This window comes from Acipenser ruthenus, chromosome 5, assembly GCF_902713425.1.
Source record: "Acipenser ruthenus chromosome 5, fAciRut3.2 maternal haplotype, whole genome shotgun sequence".
Classification (NCBI taxonomy): Eukaryota; Metazoa; Chordata; class Actinopteri; order Acipenseriformes; family Acipenseridae; genus Acipenser; species Acipenser ruthenus.
Window position 1 is genome coordinate 82,316,303 of NC_081193.1, and position 22,779 is coordinate 82,339,081.

The 22,779-nt window shown below is 36.4% G+C and overlaps 1 protein-coding gene across 2 annotated transcripts in view; it reads left to right on the forward strand.

Moving 5' to 3' along the window:
* The window catches only part of ascc3 (activating signal cointegrator 1 complex subunit 3), a 265,685-nt gene that overhangs the window by 32,711 nt on the left and 210,195 nt on the right, over positions 1 to 22,779 (forward strand). For both annotated transcript variants that reach the window (XM_059024632.1, XM_034003889.3), the window contains exons 6-8: positions 2,120 to 2,318; positions 4,386 to 4,521; positions 6,982 to 7,107. In XM_059024632.1, coding sequence (XP_058880615.1) covers positions 2,120 to 2,318; positions 4,386 to 4,521; positions 6,982 to 7,107 — 461 coding nt within the window. The remainder of the gene's footprint in view (positions 1 to 2,119; positions 2,319 to 4,385; positions 4,522 to 6,981; positions 7,108 to 22,779) is intronic.

Below are 22,779 nucleotides of genomic sequence, written 5' to 3' on the forward strand. Positions count from 1 at the left end.
AGAGTGAAGATGTAAGATGTACAGGGGGGTGTATCTCCACTCATATTAACAATTATTTTTTTACTCAAAATGTGTGCAAGACACTGTCACACAGAACACGTTTTAACCTTGGCAGTGAAATGTGCTGTCCATATAAACGCCTTTTGTGTTGCTTAGCATATAGAGTAGGGGTGTGCTTTTAGTAAGTTTTTATGAACGTACGTTTTTATGAACGTTTAAACTCTTTGCAATGTCAGCATTTATCTACATACACACTCTTTATATTACATTCTGATACTGACAGCCCTGGTTAGTATTAGCAAATAAACCCTAAATAAGCAAATAACGTTTTAGCATCGCAAAGACTTAACTACAAAGTTTAAAAAAAAATAATAATAAATTGCTAGTGAAGATATATACAGTGCCGTGAAAAAGTATTTGCCCCCTGTCTGATTTTCTGCATTTTTGCATATTTTTGACACTGAATGTTATCAGATCTTCAACCAAGACCTAATATTAGATAAAAAGGGACCCTGAGTGAAGAAATAACACTCAAATTTGATACATATTTCATTTATTTATTAAAGAAAGTTATGGGATCCACGAGTCTGTGGTAATTTCAACTATTACATCAATTTAAAAACTGCTGCATTCACGATTCACACGCACTGTCCTCATAGGGGATAATGTGACCACGCACAATGTTCAGCCAAATCTATAGCAAATGTTGTTATGGATGCTTGCTTTTTATTGTCTTCAGTAGCTCCATCCACAATAATTCTGAATGTTTTCATTTCAAACTGTGAAGCATTGAACTTGTGTTTTTGTGGTATGGCAATTTTGTTTGGCATAATTATTTATATACCACGTTTTTTTCATTCGGTTCCTCAAAATACTTCCAAACGTGGCTTCCTTTGTTTAGAGATGCCATTTTAAATGTAGAACCAACTCAGAAATAAACGCTTGTCATTAACGTTATTTAACCCCGCCGTGGAATTGATACCATACCGCACCTACTACAGGCATAATAAACACACACAGTGCACCAATGAAGCGCTAGATCGACCAAGAATAAAACCCGCCCCAGTGTCAATCTTTCTGTTGCACCAATTACTACTTGGCTCCAAGCTACTTGGAGCCAATTGCCAAACCCCTTACTTTTTTTTTTTTGTTGTAATATCTGCTTTTCTATGGCACTAGAGCAGTCTGATACGCGATGAACTGATGATAAAATACTAAAATGAATGCATAAAAAATGTGCGTTTGGTGACATTTGTCACGTGACCGGTTATACTTCTAGCATATTATTAAACATTTTACCACTTCTTTAGAGTTTATACATTTAAATGTTTAAAATTCCCATCCGTAGTATAGCGTTTTTGTTAAGGTTTTATTACTGGTTCTTATTCTACTCTAACCCACCAAAATATTGTATTTCTTTATTTATTGCCATTATATGGGGCAAGACATGCATATTCATAAAGCTGTGTCCGCCTCTGTGATGCATAACATATCTAAAATGAAAATAAATAGTGACAACTGATTTATGACCAGAGATATAGTAATAAAAATATCAAAAACAATTGCAATAATGTTGAAAAAGATATTGCAGGAATACGTACAACAAAGCAGAAAGCTAGGGAAAGTATTGCATTGTGTTTTAAACCCTACAGCCTTTTCAGAATATTCAGCAAACAGTTAGTGTTACTGAACATATGTCAGGTAATCTATGAAAATAAGACAATAGTTATATGCTAACCCTATATGAACCTGCATTTATATGCCACTCATTTTTGCTGTATTTTTTATAATATGCCCCAGACATTATATTATTTTTTTAAAGTCAGCACAAAAATAAATACATACATTTTCTTCTGTAACAATATCCTGAAACACGTGTTTGTTCTCTTTAGAAGTGCAGCAATTTTAAAAAGTGTAAAATATTGAATCTGACTGGATTAGGTCAATAAAGCTGATATGTTAAAACGATCATTACTTCAGCTTATTTTTTATTGTTTGTGAAAATGCTACAATATCAAAGGAGACGGTATATACATGTTGACTACCAGAACGTAGTGTTTCAATTTTTTGTTAATGGTTATAATGGATTTGTTTTTTGTTGTCTTGCTTCTTGCTACAGATGCATCTCGAAAAGCATCAGGAGAGAGCAGCGTACCTATTTATGGCTGTCAAGTCACAATTCAATCTGAACAAGAAAAGCAGCTAATGAAACAGTTTCGTCGTGAAGAGAAACGCATTGCTAAAAGGGAAAAACGGTGGGACGATTCTGAAGGAGACACACCAATGCACTTTGACCCCAAAGAACTTCGAATTCAAAGGTAATTTGCCCGCCCGCTTTGGCTGTACTATATTTATTACACATTTAAATATTCAACTTTTATTTTTATTCGTTAAAAGTAGTATACAGGTATTTGACTTCTAGTCACGTTTTGTTTTGAGAACAGTGTTTTCTATGAAAGTTTAATTTCGCAGGATAAAAAAAGGCAATGATCTGTTTAATTAGAATTTGCTTGGCTAAATCCATCTGGTGTAGAGATGCAGTTTAGAAAAAATAGCTACTTTCTTGGGGAATTGTACATAAACCTTTGGTCTAAGATTTATGAACTCTATTCCCATTAATTTATAGATACCATCCTCTTTTACTCAGGAGATTAATATATGTTGTTTCTCCTTTGTTGCCTAGAACTGTAGAATAAAGGGAACGCGGCATAGTGCATAGATGGCCCAAATGGCCTCCTCCTCATTTATAAATGTTCTTAATGTTAGTGACATACAGCTCAAAAGTCGATAAGGGTTCCATTTACTTCCTTGGTTCTTGAAATTAAGTGTACAAGATTACTTAATGTTCTGCAGCATCTGTAAACCAATTCTGATGCAGAAATATGGTTGCTTTAGTTGTATTTGTACAGGCCCATCTGGATTCTTGGCAGTTTAAATAATAATTAGCCGTACCAATAGATTTGTTTATTAAGAGGCATGCATTATTCTGTATGTTTTTTAGAATTTTCTCAATGTTTAAAAAAGTGTAGCCCTTTATTTAATTAAATCATTTTTTGGATTTAATCATGTATGTTGATAATTCAAATTCCTAAAAGACTTTAAAATCTGATTTTAAAAAAAACTTAAAAAAAAAAAAAAAAAAAAAAAGCTTTTCAACTACCACTGTGCCCCCCATAAGGGTTCTCAAACATGTCTTTTGCAGATACACCAATTGTGACAATGCACAGAATACACACTGCCCCTAGTGGATGAATGAAATACCACATATAAAAAATACAGTATTTCTTGCATCCACTGGAGGCAGGTGTTTCAGAGGGACAGGTTCATGATTACACTTTACATTTGTTTTTTCTATACCCATACCAGTTGCTCTTCAATAGAGCTAAATGCATTTGCACTGCAAAACACACATTTTTCTTTACCTGAGCTCAGGATTATAAATCACATATCAGAAATCAACCAATAACAGTGAAGTATTTACCAAAATTCCAGTACATCTTATCCTGTGTACAGATGTCATCCCTTGAATGGAACACCACACCTAATTTCAATGTTCAAAAATCAAAACAAAACGAAAAAACCCACACATACCTAGTACCTTTTTATAAAACCAATTATCCTATTAACTTCACTCTTTCTTTTAAATTAATAAACTTGACACTGGTTTTTCCAAAGAAAATATTACCAAAATCCCTACAAACTTTTAAAAACCCACGTTTCTCCGGCTGCATCTTTTGTTTTTAATAAATTGTCTCCCCACGACACAGCACCTGTAGGCCTACACACATTATTCAGGGACTGCTGAACCATGGGGATTTGCTTGACAGGTTGCCCAGTGAAGTTTATTTTGGACTGAACCATTTCATTATGGGGAGGGAGGATAAAAAAATGTTAATACAAGAATACAAATATTTTTCACTTTTTAAAGCTATTCCTGAGTACAATCCTTATTTGTGTGATTTTAAAAAGAAGTTAATATGTTGTGTGTAGAGTGTAGCTTATTGTTATATGATGTCATTCCATGCAGTTTGAGCAGCCAGAAACTGCCTCCTGCCCAAACTGTATGTAATGAGATCTCTTTTACTGTAAGAGACACCCTACACACTTACATACTTATCAGTACAAGGAATTGTAGAGGTATTTAGGTATATATCAAGGGTTTAAGAATCTAATAAATTTTCCAGTCATTATGTTTGAGAGATGTTACCATAATGATATAAGTATTAAAAGTGACACTTCATAATAACAAAATAAGGCATGTGAACAAGCCCCTATGTTCTGTGGGGTTGAAGGTACAAATATACTGAAAAAAGTGCTATTTGAATCATATTTATCTCAGTTAACCAGTTCTGTTTTATTTATTTTTTCCCCCCCTTCTTTCATAGGGAGCATGCACTGCTAACTGCCCAAAAGTCTCCGGTCTTGGGCAGACAAAAAACCTATGAGAAAATCCACTACCCCAATGTTTACGACTGCTGTGCAGAAGCCATGAAAACGTCTGCGTTTATCGGCGGTTCAAAGGTGAGTTGCAAGTGCATGGCCCTTCTTTACCTGCATGTCACTTAGATTAAGTAAATCTGTTCCGACAGGGCTCAATTTCGACAGAATATATTTAATACTTTTCACTGAATCAATTTGTGCTTGGTCTTTTAAAGCTTAGGTATTCTATTTGGGAGCATGTTAGCTTTAACACTAGAACCGCCAAGGCAGTCATTTTGACGGTTTTCACTTTTAAAATTTAAATTACTCTGCGTGTGTTAAAGGTCCTCGGTTGTCTGTTCTTGACTTTTCCTAAATACATGTAATAAATACCCCGACAGCATTTGAAAGTCAGTCGCAAAAATAAAAAGTTATAAGCACTTCTACCTAGAACCGCCAAAAGCCGTCATTTTGACAGCTTTAACAATACATGCTTTTATTGTTAGTGTAACCGACAATACACTGTTTTTATCTGTATACAAGCCAGTTTGTTATCGCTACCTCCACTGAGGTTACAGCAGTATGTATTTGAATAGAAGTCTAGATATGTTATCCAAATATCTATTGTAATCCTATCAATTCCTTGGAGAACTGTCGTCTGGCTGTCTACATAAGCATATATAGTCTTATAATATTACTATTACAAGAATTTTTCGAGAAATTTAGATTTTTGCATTTTGATTTGAGAGCAACTACAGATAGATTTGCCTTGGCATCAGAAATTTAGAACGACTTCATTAAAAACAGCATTGCCGGTTTCAAGCTAACAATAAAACGTTACATGGACAAGCAGCTGTTTCCGACAAAAGCATGGTGTCGCTGACACAATACATGTCTGTACTTAGGAAAAAGGATGAATGTTACTAATTACAATTTTTTTTATTTCACTGTAATTGGCAAAACAGTTGAAAAAAAACAACAACAACAAAAAAACAGCCTGGTTTGAACAGTAAACAAAGCGAGAAGAGAGTTTCCACTATATGTGCAAAACTTAGTACTCCGTGAAAGCGATCACCGGTGTCTAGTTGCTGTATTTTACAATGTACTGGACATGGCAGCCATCAATTCCTTCGTTTTGTACAAGGTATGCAGTGTGAAAGAGCAGTATGTGGTAAATGCACACGACAAGTTGATAAGCATTAAATCTGTGTGGATTGTACTAATATGGGGGCTACTTTTGAAGTATGTTTCTCTGAATGCGCATTCACGTTCCACAATGGGAAATTAGTTATTTTCTTTATTATTTTTTTATAAATAATTACTTTGTTTTAACAATTTTGTATGTACGTATACTGTACCAGTTTACAGCTGTTTACACAATATTTTCTTCTCAAATGTTTATTTTATTAGTTTTTTGAAGTCATGCGTTAAATGTGCTAATTTTGAAAATAGTTTAGTTTATTTTTTCATTTATGGTGATTCTGCTAAACCTATGAGAATGGTTCTGCTATGCAAAAGTTAGATATGATGTTCATGAATACATATTTTGAGTTGTGTTTGAAAGTTTGTCTTTCATTTTCGTATCGAAGCTGTTTAAAATGTAGCCGTCAAAATGACTGCTGCCGGCGGTTCTTGGTAGCAGCATAAACAAGACACTTCTAGTGTTAACCTGGTCTGTTTTTGTCTGTAATTATGGTAATGTTATTTGGTTAGTCTGTATGTACTGGCCTTTGGAACAACAGTGTTTCAAATTAGAGGCCTTTATGTCCCATGAGGGGGTCTGCACAGCAGAAAGATAAAACTGATCCCCATTAGGTTTTAGTTGTATCAGGCATGTTTGTAATGCCTTCAGTATTATGTCATAGATGTGATTATGCCATATAACTCGAAGATGAATGACTCTGGATATGGAGGGTCATTTACCTGTAATATGATTTTTCTTTCTTTTAAGCATGCCCTCCGGCTTAAAACCAGCTGCTACTGCCATGCCATCAGCTGCTAATGTCTCATCAATCATTTAAGATGCTGACTTCATATTTTCAGTGTTATGGAAACTCCTCAAGCAAAATCTAACGGCAACCTTCATTTTGACCAGAGACCTAAGATTGCTAAATTGTTTTATGCTGTGGTTTCTAGATGATAAAGACCTAATGCATTGAGATATTGGCTTCATACATATTACACAGCTGCATTGTTATTCTCTCAATACAGTTATGTTACTTTCTGAAAAGAATAAAAACATTTTAACTGCATTTTAAACCGTATAAACAAACAAAATAATTGCAACTAGGAGCAGGTTAATTATTGTTCAGAGCAATTCCTTGCCGTCTTAACTAGTAAGTGTGTTATTCATTCAGAAAGTTTGCCCTGGCACTGCTGTTTCTTGTGAATACTCCAGTGTTGTCCAATAATATGATCTCAAATTATCCAGTCAGGTATGCCAATCCCCTAAACTGTGCCTACAGGAATGCCTTTATGTTCCCTAAACGTCACACTTATTATCTTATTTTAAATTGCCACTTTCTTAACACTTTTTTTTATTGTATTTATTGATTGATTCAGCTGCTTTTACCAGAAGGGATTAAGAGAGAAAACACCAAAATGTATGAAGAAGTGACTATTCCCCCGAATGAGCCGATGCCAGTTGGCTTTGAAGAGAAACCAGTTTACATCACTGACTTGGATGAGGTGAGCTCCAAATTATAGAGATGAAAAATCTCAGCTGATTGGCGGTTTTCCGCTTTTACTCAGGCCCCCAGGGTTATTGATGTGATCCATGCAGATCTGGGGGGAAAGAAATGTTCCTGTGTGTGTGTGTGTGTGTGTGTGTGTGTGTGTGTGTGGTGCAGTTGTACAATTCACATTGCAGAAAGTAGCAAAAATAATGGAACGAAAGGAAGATGCTGGTGAAAAATTAAGATACATATATATTTCTTTTCTGTTTCGCTTGTGCAGTGGGTGAGCGATGGGGGGGGGGGGGGGGGGGGATCGCAGACATTGTTGACAAAGCCTGTAGACCCCCGCTCTCCTGGAATAATCCATACATTAGGCATGTATAGCTCACCTTCAAACCGTGCGCACCGTCTCTGCCTTTAATATATCCTTTCCTGTTAAACATATACTGATGGTATGCTTGCGTCTTATACAATAACTGATTATGGATGAACCCCTGATTATGGATCAAGAGGGTACAAGGCGTTGGAAAGCCATATTCTCTGCAGAAAACATGTAGACATAATAAATACTTGTTGCAGTAACTGCAGCCAGCACTATAATTTCTTACATTTTTTTCCATGGTAACATAAAATGAAACAGAAAATGTCAACTTTGTGCTTAAAATAAATGTTTACAATATTAAATGTTTAGTATTGCAAATAAGCCCAAACGAGTGGATGATTAACTCAAGTTCAAGAGCTCTTCACTTGTGTGTGCCGCACTGAAAGTGTTTTGTGTGTCTTCCTTTGTAGGTTCAATGTTTATTATTATTATTATTGTTATTATTATTATTATTATTTGTTATTATTATTATTATTATTATTTGTTATTGTTACTATTATATTAACAATTAAATGAAGAGACATGCTGTACAACATTTATTTCAGCCCTTGTGCACAGATATGAAAAAATAGATTTCACTTGAAACTAAATATATATTTTGCCTCAACTTTATTTGACTGGATACGTGCATCAAGTTTCACAGACCCTATTTTACCATCCTGACTTGTCAAAAAATAAAAAATAAATAAATAAATTAATAATAATAATAATTTTGCATGGCAGGTGCTGTTTTGTTGACGCGAGTATTGGGTTTGAATCCAGCAGTTAAACCTCACTTATTATTTCAGGTGTAATCTGAATCTTAACTTCATTCAATTTGGGGTCCAGAGCAAAAAATCCAACATGGCGTCTCTGAAATTAAAAGAATATGTGAACTGATTGGAAGCCTATTGCTTACAGCAGGAGTCTGTGGAGTGCAGTCTATAAAGAGTTATTGCAAGTGATGCGATTTTGCATTGCCAGTCATCTCTTTTCTTTAGTTTTTACCCAGCAGGTTATAGAATTGCCAGTTAATTGAAATCATTCGTTGTATTTTCCTATCACTTGTTAGAAGGGTAAAAGCCCACATGTAAAATGAACCTAGTTTTGAATATTCTGCATTTGAAATAAGCAACTTGATACTATAATCTAAAATAGTGGGGGTGCTATATGTACATTTCTAGCAGATTTGGACTTGCTCAGGGAGCTGCAGCATGGTTGCTGTAGAGTACAACTGTTCATTTTACAAGTTTCAGTCTTCGTTTTGGTTGAGTGGGCTACAGCTGTAGGAACATATGAACATAGACTGAAATATTCTATCTGCTGGGGTCGGAGTGGTGAAACATAAAATAGGTCAGAGTCATTCTTTAAAAAGCTTGACTCTGCCCTGAAGTAGCTGCTGATTTCCATGTAGGCATTTACAATGCAATGGGCCTATATTGTGGTGCACACAGAATCTGCTGAAGTAGTTGGTGTGGTGTGTTCATATACCTTATGATTAGGGCTTCTGATTTTCTTTTTTAACCGATAAAACACCCCCGATACAAAAAAAATTAAAGCGGTGGATAGCCAATAAACACCGGAAAAACTGTGGAGATGGTTAATCAATTCAGGTTGACTTTACCCTTTAACCATTAAAAAATAAAACCTACTACAAAAATAATAATAAATACATTTCCCAATGCTGCTGGGCAATGTCCCGCCTTCCTGACTTGCATCTATCATTGATTCGTTCTGAATACTTTAAACCCACCTCAACTACTGAGTGACAGCACATTCCTACGTTTCTATTGGTGACTTCGCTTGCGAGATTTAAAACGAGATTACAATCAGGATGGAGGCTTGTTAGCAGGATTTAAAGCTGTATTACAGTTAAGATACGGAGGATTTAAAACAGAATTGTGGTGAAATGTACAAAAATGCCTACACACAAAAACCCCACAAGAATGTGCCCGTGACCATAGGGATTTCGTTGTGGAAGACAGCAAAGGAAAGAAGGTACAACTTAAGTGTGCAAGTACTGTCAAGTTACTACTATACATAATTTGACAGGAAAAAAAACAAAAAAAAAAACTCAAGCATTTTGAAAAGTAACCGAAAACACTAATTTCATACAGTATATCAAAAACGAAAACACCGAAAAAAAACGATTTACCTAAAACTCGAAAATAGCTCAGAATAAGCACCGAAAAATACAATTAATAAAACCCGAAAAACAGAAGCCCTACTTATGATGCAAATGTGAACTGCACTCATGTATCCTGTGTGTAGAGTGCCACAGTGCTTCTAAAATGTGTACAAGTGTGCGCTTTATATTCTGAAAGCTGTGGTAATTTTTTGTTGGTATGATTTATTTCATGTTGTTAAAGTTGTTCAACTTTAATGGAAGATATAATCAGAAGTATAAATGGAATCCTATCCTGGTTAGAAAACCCTCCACTGCCAGTCAGGAGAGTTGAGGTGTATAAATGCTAGACTAGTTGTGAGTAGAGACATGCTTTTCCTCTACATTGACTGATTATATGCTGCAAGGATGAGTGGTCTCCCAGAAACTATTTTGCTTAGAAGAGGACAGGTTTCCAGAAGGGACCATGGTTTGGACTGGAGTTACCATAGACCTCTTGTTTTCATTGAGAGTAATGTCACAGTTAATGCTGAGAACTATGCGGTACACGTCTTGGTGGTGTCTGCAGTACCTCTATGACAGATGTTACTTAAGTACACAGATTAGGCTTTTCAGCAAGATTCAGCACCTACTCATGCAGCAAAGCAGACACTGGGCTGCTTAAGGGCCAATGTAACAAAATATAAAAAGCTCCCAAATTCATCAGCAAGGAGCCAAATATGCATGTAATTGCACTACTACAATGATACACATTCTAATGTTCCTCCCTTAGAGCTAGTTTCATAAATAACCCTTCGTATTTAAAAGAAAAGAAAAAAAGTTTTCATTGATGCAGTCTAATAGAAAAGTTAACATGTTTAAATCAGCAGATTTCAGGAAAGGAAGAAACAAGGATTGTAATAAAAAATACATTAAAAAGATCTGTTAATATAATCTAATATACTTTTAATTTTGTATGTTGTGTAATTCTGAATGTAATTCCAGTTTTATGAAGTAGCTGCCTTTTCCTGTACTGACACTGTAGCTGTAGGGCTGGTTTAGAACTGTGTTCGAATTGAACTATACAAAATATTTGTTACAGTTCAGTCATCTAACAGTACTTTTAATAAGTAGAACAATCTAATTAAAAACAAACTGCTTCCTAAATACCTCCATTGAACAGCCAGCCATCCACCCATCCATCATCTGTAACTGCTTAAGCCAGAGCCTAACCTGACAGACATAGGGGCGCATGGCAGGACTACACCCTGGACGGGACGCCAGTCCATCACAGGACAACTAAGGGACAATTTAGAGAGGCCAATCCACCAAGCCAGCATGTCTTTGGACTGTGGGAGGAAACCGGAATACCCGGAAGAAACCCACGCGAACACGGGGAGAACATGCAAAATCCACACAGACAGACCACTGAGGCCGAAATCGAACCCAGGACTCGGAGCAGTGAGGCAGCAGCGCTAACTACTCCATTGAACATCATAAGTGTAATACTGAATGTTTCACAACCAGAATCAAAACTCCTGCTTGCCTTTTGTTTTAACTCCGTACCATTTACCAAAGGACCTCGAGTGGTTTTTAACCATTGCTACAGCGTTTTTTTTTTTTTTTTAAAGATTTTCTGTAGTTTGTCTAACTTTTGTGCCTGAGATCACCCAAAGTGAACCCATCGACCCATGAGATGTTTTTGATTTTGTTTAAAATGTCTCTAAAAGTCCAGTTGTATCTTAGATCCAAACAGTTGCCAATCAGTTGTCTCCTTCTATCTTCTGAACCTGAAAATCAATAGCTTTAGTTCTAATACAGGACTCATATTTTACCTACTGAATTATCGGTCCCAAGATTACTTTCACAGACATTCCTGAGCTTGGCTTTTCTTGAGCAGTCCCAGTATTCTATATTTCTTGCTACTTTTGGTGAGAACCAGCATAAATCATTGAATATTCATAGGTACTGAAGATAACCAGACTGAGTTATACTACAAAGGAAATTACTCCTATTTCTTCACCTTGACTACAGCTCCTGGGTGAGCTTTTTATATATATATTTTTTTTTTTTCTGTTGACACCCACCACATCATTTATAGCAGCCCCCCCCAATCACAATTGAGTAGCCCAGGCAGGCAGTAAGTGACAGACAGCCTGTCAGCTGCGATTCCTAGACTAGATTGTTTGCTATAGCTGCTGTCTTTTTGCTTACCACTTGGATACTTCTCTACACAAACCATATAAATATGCGTCTGCTGCATTTACACTGCAGATAATAATAGATTATATGGAGCATGATAAAAGGATTGTACGTACACCACAAACTTCACATAGTGTGCCATTTTCCAAATGTATGTAGGCAGGCGGTTTACAAAAAAGCATTTGTGCCCTCTCAAGCATAGTCATACTGTTTGATCACATAGGTGGAAAATATAATGATACTTCTTTAAATGACACTTCATACACTAGCATTGTTTTTCATCTCCTTGGAATATTCAGACTTTAGTCAGACTTTATTTTCCATCCATATTTCATAAGGAAAATGTGTACTTTTGTATTTTCTGAAGAATTGCATCATGACAGTAAATTCTAAATTCAAGTAAAGAGTTTTCATTTTTAATAAAATGTGAGTAATCATCAGGGTGCATAATGTTTTTTTAAGGTTAGTGCACTTGAATTATATGGAAACCTAGGTCTGAGCATGCTGCATACACACATATCTCTATCTGGGCATGAGGCCAGTGTTCAATTGGCCTATCTTCTTATGTTGGTTTACTGCTTTTTCAACAGTTCAGCTAAAGTCAAAACCCTGAGATTTGTGTTTCATGTATATGGTAAATATAATGTGTACTGCAATACAAATAAAAGCAAGACCCTGATTTGGATGAGGTGTGTGTTGATTAAACTTGTCTGGGTAAGGGCTCCCGAGTGGCACATCCAGTAAAGGCGCTCCACGTGGAGTGCAGGATGTGCCCTATAGTCTGGACGTCGCGAGTTCGAGTCCAGACTATTCCTTTGCCGACCAAGGACGGGAGCTTTTAGGGGGCGGCGCTCAATTGGCCGAGCACTGCCCGGGGGGGAGGGAGGGTTAGGTCGGCCAGGGTGTCCTTGGCTCACCGCGTACCAGCGACCCCTGTAGTCTGGCCGGGCGCCTGCGGGCTTGCCTGTAAGCTGCCCAAGAGCTGCGTTGTCCTCTGACGCTGTAGCTCTTGGGTGGCTGCATGGTGAGTCCGCAGTGTGAAAAAAAGCGGTCGGCTGATATCACACGCTTCGGAGGACAGCGTGTGTTTGTCTTCGCCCTCCCGAGTCAGCGCAGGGGTGGTAGCGGTGAGCTGAGCCTAAAAATAATTAGCCATTTCCAAATTGGGAGAAAATAATAAAAAATAATTGGCAACGACTAAAAAAAAAAAAGAAAAAGAAAAAAACTTTTTCTGGATAATTGGAATCCCTTGTCACAGCCAAAGTTTAACGTACAAAATATTGTGTTAAGCTCAGTACTGCAGGCTTGTTTCAGCTCTTGAAAAGGTAACTTAAACTGTAAACTGGTTTTGTATATGCCCCCTGCCTCCTGTGTGCTTCCTAGATGGAATTTTCTTTTATTATACTCAGTTGTAATAATTTCAATATTGTTCACAGTTAAGCAATTTTACTATCGCTGGAACTTTCTTTTGGAGATTCCCTTCAGAATGGAATGTTGCTGGAATCTTCCATGTAAATAAGTCTCTCTGTCGATTGCTGTTGGTATTGAAACTGAGAAAGTGGCAACACAGTTGGGAGAGACTTTTATTAAAACAAAAGTATACAGAAGTAATACATTCAGATAGGAGATTTGAAATGTCCTGAAGGTAGCCTCTGGCCTAGGACTAATGCACACTTGTATTTAAAAACAAAACAAAACAAAAACATTTTAAACTTGTATAGTACCCAAGAGGCAGCAGCAGCGAGTAATGGAAATGTTAGTAAAGCTTGAATTGAGCTTGAACAAGAATAAGGTTTTTAAAAAGTGCATAAGAAAGCCACTTTCAACTTTATTAAAGTTAAAGATTAAATAACCTTTTAACCTAAGGGTTCACAGAACCCAATTAGCACTAATCCTGGACTACCGAATGTTACCCTAGGTAACGTAGTGCATGATAAATGCGAAGTAAAGAGTTTTTTACAGACTTGCAGTTTACTTACTTGTAGAAATTAAATAAACACATGTAACGTTTATAGTTTTAAAGTGTGTTTTTTTTCCCAACATTCAGATGCACCTACAGATTTTATTTCAGCGCTAAAGTCATTCAATTTCTTGTTTGATTTTCTGCTTCCTTTTAAGAAAAGGCGTGATTCTAAAATCTCATGAATTATAAGCAGTTTTAGTGGCATGCAACCAACATTCTGTCCTTATTTTGTGTTTAGCTCTAGACAATGGGGTTACTCAAGATGACGTGATGAATAGTTCCTTCCAATTGCTTTACCTTTTACGTTAAGTGGATGCTCAAGTCAGGATTTATTTGTTTGTTTCGTGCAATTTCCATTTGCTATTACTTACAGCAGACAATTAATGATCCAAATAAGGCGGCTGATTTTCTTAGCATAATGCATTGGAATTATCACCAAATCAATAAAAGCCTTTCTGACCTTTTTGTTTTTAACATAGTTTGTGACTTTCATAAATGTACCCTTGAGCAAGCTAATCTTATCTTTTTAAATGGTGTTTTTCCTATTTATTTTTTCTCAACCCTGTGCTTTTGTAAAATCATTTACCGTACCCTTTGAAGATTTTAGAAGTACCAGAAGTAGGTGATATCAAACTGATTTAATATGAACCATGAAAATCAGGTGACTGAAGTGTTGGTTGGTTGTTATTAAAACATGTGTTATATGTAGACATGCTGCATTTGACTAAATTAAACTTACTATTCTGTCCATTCTTCTGTACGAAAGCAGACATACTCGATAGTCTATTTCATTTACATTACGGAAAGCTGTAGCTTTAGGAACCCAAGTCGATCACTGGAGCGAGTAGGAGGTCATTTGTTCCATCTTTAACCCTTTAAGAACCGTTTTTCAGTGGGATGCTCCCTCAGGACCAGGTTTTTTGGCTGTAGTCTTCTCTCTTCCTATAAAAATGCTGTTTTTTTTACAGTAGCATCTTGAAACTGGTGTATAAAAAAAAAAAAAAAAAGTTCTTCTATGACCCGTGGGACCTTACAATACTGTTGAAATACTTTGTTGAAAAATATTGATGTTTGGGCAAATTACAAGACATAGTAATTTGACAAAAAAAAAACAAAAAAACAAGCAGGCAGGCAGTGAAATTTAATCCCTCCCTTATCCAATGATATGCATTACCGAGATGTACTGCAAAGTATGGTGGCCCAGTAAGTAACAAAAATGAAATGCGTTTTTTATCGTGTTTACCCAATCACGGGCCCAGAATGACACTTCAGTATGATCGTGTTTACATGATCATGGTCCTTAAGGGTTAAGGAAAGAGGGGTTATACAAGGGGATTTTATTATATTTTAATTCTAGTGATAATGTTTTCCAGAAACCGGGTTAAAGCTGATATTTATTGTAATGGGTTTAAATAGTCATGACTGCAAACTCAAGCCAAAAAAAAAGACACTCTACAGTTTTTAGTGCATAAATCGTATTTATTGAAGTCTTTAATGGGAAACAAAGACATCACAGCTTCTGTATGCCTTTTATTGCTGTATGCACCGATAAAAGTGGTGGATTTATTGGTACCCCTTTTAACTAATGAATTACTGGGCTGAGTAAGGGGTCTGTCTTGCTATTAAACTCTCCAGTTATCTCTATAAATAAACATGTTTAGGTCCTAAAACATGAAGCCGTGGGTCAAACTCCATAGACAAATTAGGTGAAATTATGAGGGAAATCATTTGCTCTTTTTACTGATTTCATATGGAAGTTACATTTTACATTTGTACTTGCTAATAAAAATATGGGTATGTTTGTTTTATGAGACTGTGTGAACAAGTGAATCTACCTGCTGCTACTTCAGCTGCTTATAATGTTATGCATGATGACTTCACAATTTTAGCGTTACGGAAACTATGCCCTTCACTTTGACCTATGAGCTGCCATATTGCTGGGGTCATGGCAACATCAATGAACCACAGACACTTATGACAGTGTCTTTTATAGTTGGCACACAGCATTTTGATATGCCTATGGGAAGATCAGTTTTTATTCACAAAATCTCCCACTTCTAGTCTATTCTTGTATGTAGAAGCCACTGGATTATAAAAATGGTTGTCAAATTAAAGTTGCTTTTAAAAATGCAAAGGTCTGCAATAAACGTTTCGGGATTTTTTTTTTTTTTTTAAATACATGATGAATATGTACTTAAAACAGAGGTTCTGCTGGAAATGACATTTCTGTGATACCGTTGTACTTTCAGTTTTACTGCTGATACTAATTTGATATGATAATTGGCTGAGCTCAGCTTTTAACCTTGACTTTAATGTGAAAAAGTTCTGCGGTGGAAGCCTGCTGTGTGTGTGAAAGTGAGAGAGAAAACAGGCCAGTTTGCTGTACGATACAAGCATGTGTATAACCAATCAGTATGGAACAGATTAATCTATGAATAGATCACATCTGTCCCATACTTTGTGATTATTATCTCCTCACCGCAGCGGGTCCCCACACAGCACAGACGTTCTGAGGGTGTGCGAGTGTCCTCCGATCTCGCAAGCCTAAAGCTAGAATCGCTTTTACGCCGAGCAATCCAGAGCAGAGGTGGGCAGGCTTCCAATCCTGGAGAACAGAGACCGGCGCTGCCTCTTATCCACTGAATGTGCTCGGTGTCTGGCCAGTAGGGTTCGCTGTTGTGCGATGAAGAAGCAATCCGTGCCTGTTTCCCATCTCCCACCCCTTCGGAGTCCCCAGCAAAGTTCAACCTCTTTGCACAGCCTGGACGCAAACCGGTGCCGTCCGTGCTGTGTGACTCATCCTGCTCTCCCAGTGGCAGCGCTTTAACTGGATGAGTCTGGACCCCTCCTAAGTTGTGTATTTTAAGTCCTTTTTTGTTCAATGATTCTGTTTTGTTGAATTGTTGGTGGTTTAGAAAAACAAAATCGATGTGTTTTGAACAGGAAAACAAAGCTGAAAATATGGCATTCATTTTAATGAGGGCTATGGAAGAATTATAATTCCATTATGTTTTGTGCAAAATTGAATCTTGGATTTCACCCCAGATATTTACAGGTACAGTAGCATTTCTGATCAGATAGATTTTGTGTTCTGTTTACACATTGCTAAATGTTATCCAAGGAATGCAGGGGAGTGGCATTTTCTTTCATATTTTCCCTCCACTGAGAATATATACTGTATAGATGTTCAAAAGCAAATCTCAATGCATGTCAGTTGCATAGATGTAAGTTTTTTTAATAGTTTATTATATTTTTTGCATGCTGTGATTGGCAAAATGTCAGTAATTTACCATAAAAGCATAGCAAGATGTAATAAAGCAACCCTAAACTGAATCGGGACTGGGTGAATCATTGCTTCTGAACTCATGGGCTTGAATCCAATTTAACCCCCAACCTGATTCCAGCATGAAACTTGTTTGCATGCAGGATATATAGAGGATTTCAGAACAGGTAGCTTGAATCCGGTTTCATTATGCATATACTGTACACGGCAATTATTGCTTAGTACTTTTTTATTGTTTTATTTGTTAATGCGTTCTGATAGCTGATTGTAACTGTGGCAGCAGGGTTAATGTAAAAAAAAAAATGGTTTATGTAAAAACTAATAAATAAGCAGTCAAAAACACAACGCTAAATCATTAAAACCACAGGAGCCAAGTTCATGTACTGAAGAATGGAGACTTATTTAATATGTCAATCAGAGCAGTCACCAATCAGTGTGCAGTTTTGTAAGTGAATAATATTACTGTATTTGCAATTCAATGTCCAATTGTCAAGACTTTCATAATAAAGTAGTGTGGCCAGATTTTACACTCGTATAACTGAAACAAAGTCAGGGCTGCCACTGTAGGAACAATTTAAATACAGAAAATGAATGGGTCATCGTCTTGGTGACTCGTCTGTCTAATAAAGTCTTATTTAGCAATTGTTAAATAAATTATATTGTGATGCCTTGCTGAAGTGCATACTAATCACAGAGCTGTTTAGAGAACATGTTGGCAGTGAAATGAACCATTAAATGCTTCTACCTGGAGATGTTGATTTTAAATCTTAACTCTGCCAAAGACTTTGTGCGTCACCCACAGGGCAATTCCTCTCTTTGTGGTTTAGTCTTGGTGAGCTACAAAGCTGCTGTAAACATTTCGTGACAGTTCTCAAAATGTGTTTGAACTGTATTGGGTGCATTTTTTTTTTTTTAACCATTTCTGAATCTGAATTGCTATTCTATACATACATGTCAGACGACAACCTAATAGATGTTCAGTCCAATAGAGGCAGGATTGTGTTGAAAAGCTGTTTTGATTGGTTTGTAGCTTCTTTTTACACCATATTCCGAGTCAGAAGCACAGTTAAGCTATAAAAATTGATACTGAGGGTTACAGTTAAACAAACCTAAAATGTTCTGCACTTCTGTGAAGCATCGTGATATGTCGTCTGCTGATTTTTTTTATGTAACATTAAATAAATGCAAGGCAATACAACAGATACATATCTTAAAAGGTATTAGCACAGATTTATCAAGGTGTTCTGTTGTGTGAAATTTGTACTGTAAATGTATTGTAACAAACTAGTATCGGTAACCTTTTCACTTCTGTTTTTTTGTTTTAATTCTTGACTGTGTTGCTGCATTTCAGCTCTTCATTATAATTTTCTTTATTTGAAACGTACAGGGTATTTGGTTAATGGCACGTGTGCAACACACAAACCTTAAGCTTATTTTAGTTTGATGTTCTTGTTCTGAATTTCTCTAATGCGACTGTTTATTTTACGCAACATTTTTACACGACAGTACTCACACACATTTGATCACCATCATAACTGTTGGATGGAACTGGAGTTACCATATTCTGCTGGTGGTAATACAGCAAGCACCTCTTTACTTCTAGGCATTTGTATCCAATCAGATTTACTGTCTCTCGCACTTCAGCTCAAAACATGTGATGTTATCATAGCGTCATAGCACATTTCATAAATACTGACATGTTTTTAAAGGGAGAGGCAACATTTTTTGTCTTGCAGGCGCCAATGGCCCCTAACACCAAAAAAAAGTTTCCAGATTTTTAATTTTTTTTTGGTTGCATCGGTGACAGTTATAATCACAGTTTGGAGACCTGATAGGGTTACTTCCCTTTAACCACCAACAAAACCTGAGTGATTATGGCAGTACCAGTCAAGTAAAATATGTGTTTTCGTCTTTACAGTTGATTATTTAACTCTCTCTCTTTTTATTGTAAATTTGACATATGGACGTAAGTCACTGATCTAAAAGGGTAATTTGGTGTAGGGTAGTTGTCAGGGAGATGGAACAGTCCTGTGATATATTAGTCACCTAGGAACACTTTTTTTTTTTCTGTTTACATATTGATTTCAGAATAGCACAAGACTGACAGACCTACTGCTTACTGACATTTATCATTAGAACTATAGTATCATTAGCTTCATTGAATCCTTAATTTACTGTAATTGCCATTTGTCATTACAGTAGCTCTGTATTGATTAGGAGGAGCTTATTTGCTGTAGTCAAACAAGATAAGATATTTTCCTTGTGGGCACAACACACAAAGAAAGAAGTTTGTGAGGTTGTGTTTTGGAAGGTTATATGGATTAAAATCTCTTATATAAATGCAATTAAAGTAGAGCGCTCCCTCTATTGCAAGATTCACCAATTCGAAATAACCCTTGTATTCAACATTTTATTCCATTAATAATTTTATAATGTTGTTTGTTTTCGTATTTAGTTATACTGCTGCAAATTATTGTTCAAAATTTCTAAAATTTTAAAATCAAATCAAGTTATACATCCCACATCACATCTGTATTAACCTGTTTTATTTTTGCTTATCAAGTACCCAAACAAGTTCAAGAACATATCATCTTTGCTTTACTGAACATTTATCTCCAAAACCATACTTAAACAATAGTTCCAGCTGCATTGGCTTTTACAAATCAGTTGTATTGATTTAAATTTAAAAGTATTAAAACATTGCTGTTTTCATCAATTAACAAAGCAAAACAACAATAAACTAAACCGTGCACCATCTAATAACCAGTAAACAAAACATCTTAATGTTACATACGGTGCAGTACAATCGAATAATTTCCAGCTGTACAAATACATTCGTTTTGTTAATCAGAACCATAACCATACACATATTTTACAAGTGCACCACTGCATTGCACTGACATGTAGAACAAGTTACAGTATGTATTAGTACTCCATTCAAACAAAATGTTTTCTACATCGGACCATAAACACTTTTCTCCTCTATCAGCTCGTTTTTCTTTTTGCCAGTTTAAGTTTGTCTTGATTTCGTCTCCAGTTACGTACTGGTTTTTCAGCATTGCGATTTACCATGTATTTTGGGCAAATTCAACAGCGTGCAATTTCAAACATATTGAGTAGCATTTTTGTTTTTTTTGTCTGACTGTCCTACTTTATCCAGTCTCAAAGTCACCTGCATTATTATAGCATTGCAGTTACAACGAACGGAAGACTTGATATGTTTACTGGCTTTCTAACCAATAGCTGTTTGCTACGCATCCCAGGGGCGGGTTCAGTCTGAATGCTTACAAATCAATGGCTTTAGAGGGTGGGAATAGGGAAATTCATAGAGACTGTGACAGCTGTTGTGTTAACAGTGAAGCAGTATAGCTGTGACGTTTTCATGTTCCGAATATTGATAACTGTAACCGCTATTTATTTATTTTTTCCCCCACATATGCACGCATCTGGGTCAAGAGGAGGTCAGTCAAGATTCTGAAAGCTTGCGTTTAACAATCAAAATTGAGAGTAAGAAATTGTGGCAAAGTGGTTGATGGTGTGCAGGTGCAGGTAATCGATGAACAGACAGACAATTCTAATCCAGGTGCAAAGTTTGTTTAATGATATTTTTGTGTCCAGTGCCTGATGGCAAAAAAAAAAACAGTAAACAATAAATGATGTTAAGTAATACAGCAGCGTGTGTTACTTAATTTGTAATTCCCGGGTTTATCCCGAAATAATAGTCCAGTTTTTATTATACACCCACACAAAACACATAAACAAATCCGTTAGTCTGTGAATTAGTGCTAGTGGTGCAAATACAATTACTGGTGATACAAGTGCAGTGCTGTTCCGGGTTTGTGCTGGCCTCTGGCGACAGCTCCGGAACGTATTAGCTGTCTGGTGATAGCAAACAACACACAGATAAAACAAACACTCACGATACGGATACATGTAACACAGGTCCTTCCGGGTCATAAACCAAAACGAAGGAACAGATTGCTCACTTTGACCCCTATTTATACCGTCACTCATGATCACCGACATCATTTCCCTTCCGGGTCCATGAGTTAGAGTACCGAAGCTCCGCCCCTTTTCTAAATGACGATTTCCTTTTAACCCTCGGAACGAAGTGTCAGGCCAAGTAGTCCAGAGTACTCTGTTTCCGTTACTTAGCGCCCTCACAGGTCGGGACGGAGATTTACCACCAAGAATCATTGTCTTTCTGTCACACGAATTAAAACTTTTAATTAGAACAGTGGTTTTGTGTTTCTACCTAACAACATGACCTGAATGCCGTAGTTCCTGAAAAAATATATCAAGTTGTTGACAGTTAAGTTTGTGTGAGCCATAACCATGGCTGTAGTAATCCCACTGTGGCACTGGTACACTAGTTTAATATTAGACACACCGGCGCATACGTCACACCTGTGTACTAGTTGCTCCCCCCTTTTAAAGACTCCACAAAAATACCTAGAAAATCGACCTATACAATGGTTTTTCCGGTATATGTGCAGCTTCAACTTGTGAGATAAGCCTGCATTAGGAAAGTATACTGGCCTCTTTTTTTGGCTAGAGATACTTCATTAATTTTTAGCAAAAAATAAGACGAAAATAAGCAGTTAAGGAGCCAGGATTAGTGCAGGTTGTGAATATGTTTGCATACCCTGCAGGAGCTCTCTCTGCTTTAGACAGACGCCTGAGGCTTCTGATGTATTACTGTGCTCTCTTCAGAACCCAGGAGATGCCTTTGTCTGTTGATGTCTGAAATTAATGGGCATCCTGTTTGCTGCATATGCAATTTTCATTATCTTACTCTTGTTAAATATTATATAATAGGGAAAATACCCTTTTTGATTTTTGCAGGGTGATGGTCAAAACAAGTGATCCGAATTGTATTTGTTTTTCTTTCCACGAATCTGTCAAGTCTGTCAACTCTGCCTTCGATTTCCTCTGTTTCTGATGTTTTGACATGGGATGGCATCCTGATGTTTTGATGAATTTATGAAGTAGTTCCCAGCATGCTTAGTTTTGTTTTTATTTGATAGTTTATACATATAAGTGGAAAAAACAGACCTGAATTTTGGACCAGAAATGTGTTCATTTTGCATCATTGACATTGTGAAGACAAGTCAAAACATAAAAGTAACTGCTGATTAGAAAAGCAGCCTAGGAGTCTATTAGATATAGTATAGAAATCTTATGAACTGCTTTTTTTTTAGTACAACCTTCAGTTTATGGTGTTCATATTATTACCATCGTCACCTAAACATTTTTGGTGTTACTGCTGGGGATGTTGAAAGTTCAAAAGTTTCAATATTAACCATTCATTGTTATCAAAAATGTGCAGGCCAAATATTGTGTAAGTGTTTACATACTGTAGTAGTAAGTATATGGTCCAGTCCAATTTACTGTATTTATTTCATATTCAATATTTCGTCTTTTCCATATACATCACCTACATGCTATACATATAAAATCTTATAAACAAATCCTGGTACATGTTGCAGTACTTGTGTATCTTTTCTGATTGGTTACAAACATTCCCATTATGCTAAAGTTTAATAGCTTAGGAAGTTAAACCAAAGCTTACCCCTAGTTACTGACCATATGAGTGACTGTTGGAATGGGAAGAAGGGCTTTTGTTGAATTATTTATTATGTTTTGTTTTTTTTTCACAACTCACCTGACATAAAAAGGACTGACTAGGGTGAACAAAAAAAGATTGTTCAAGTGACAGCCTGCCCTGGGTCAGGTTTTAAAGTGTATTATGAATGAGAGATTGTACCTGTT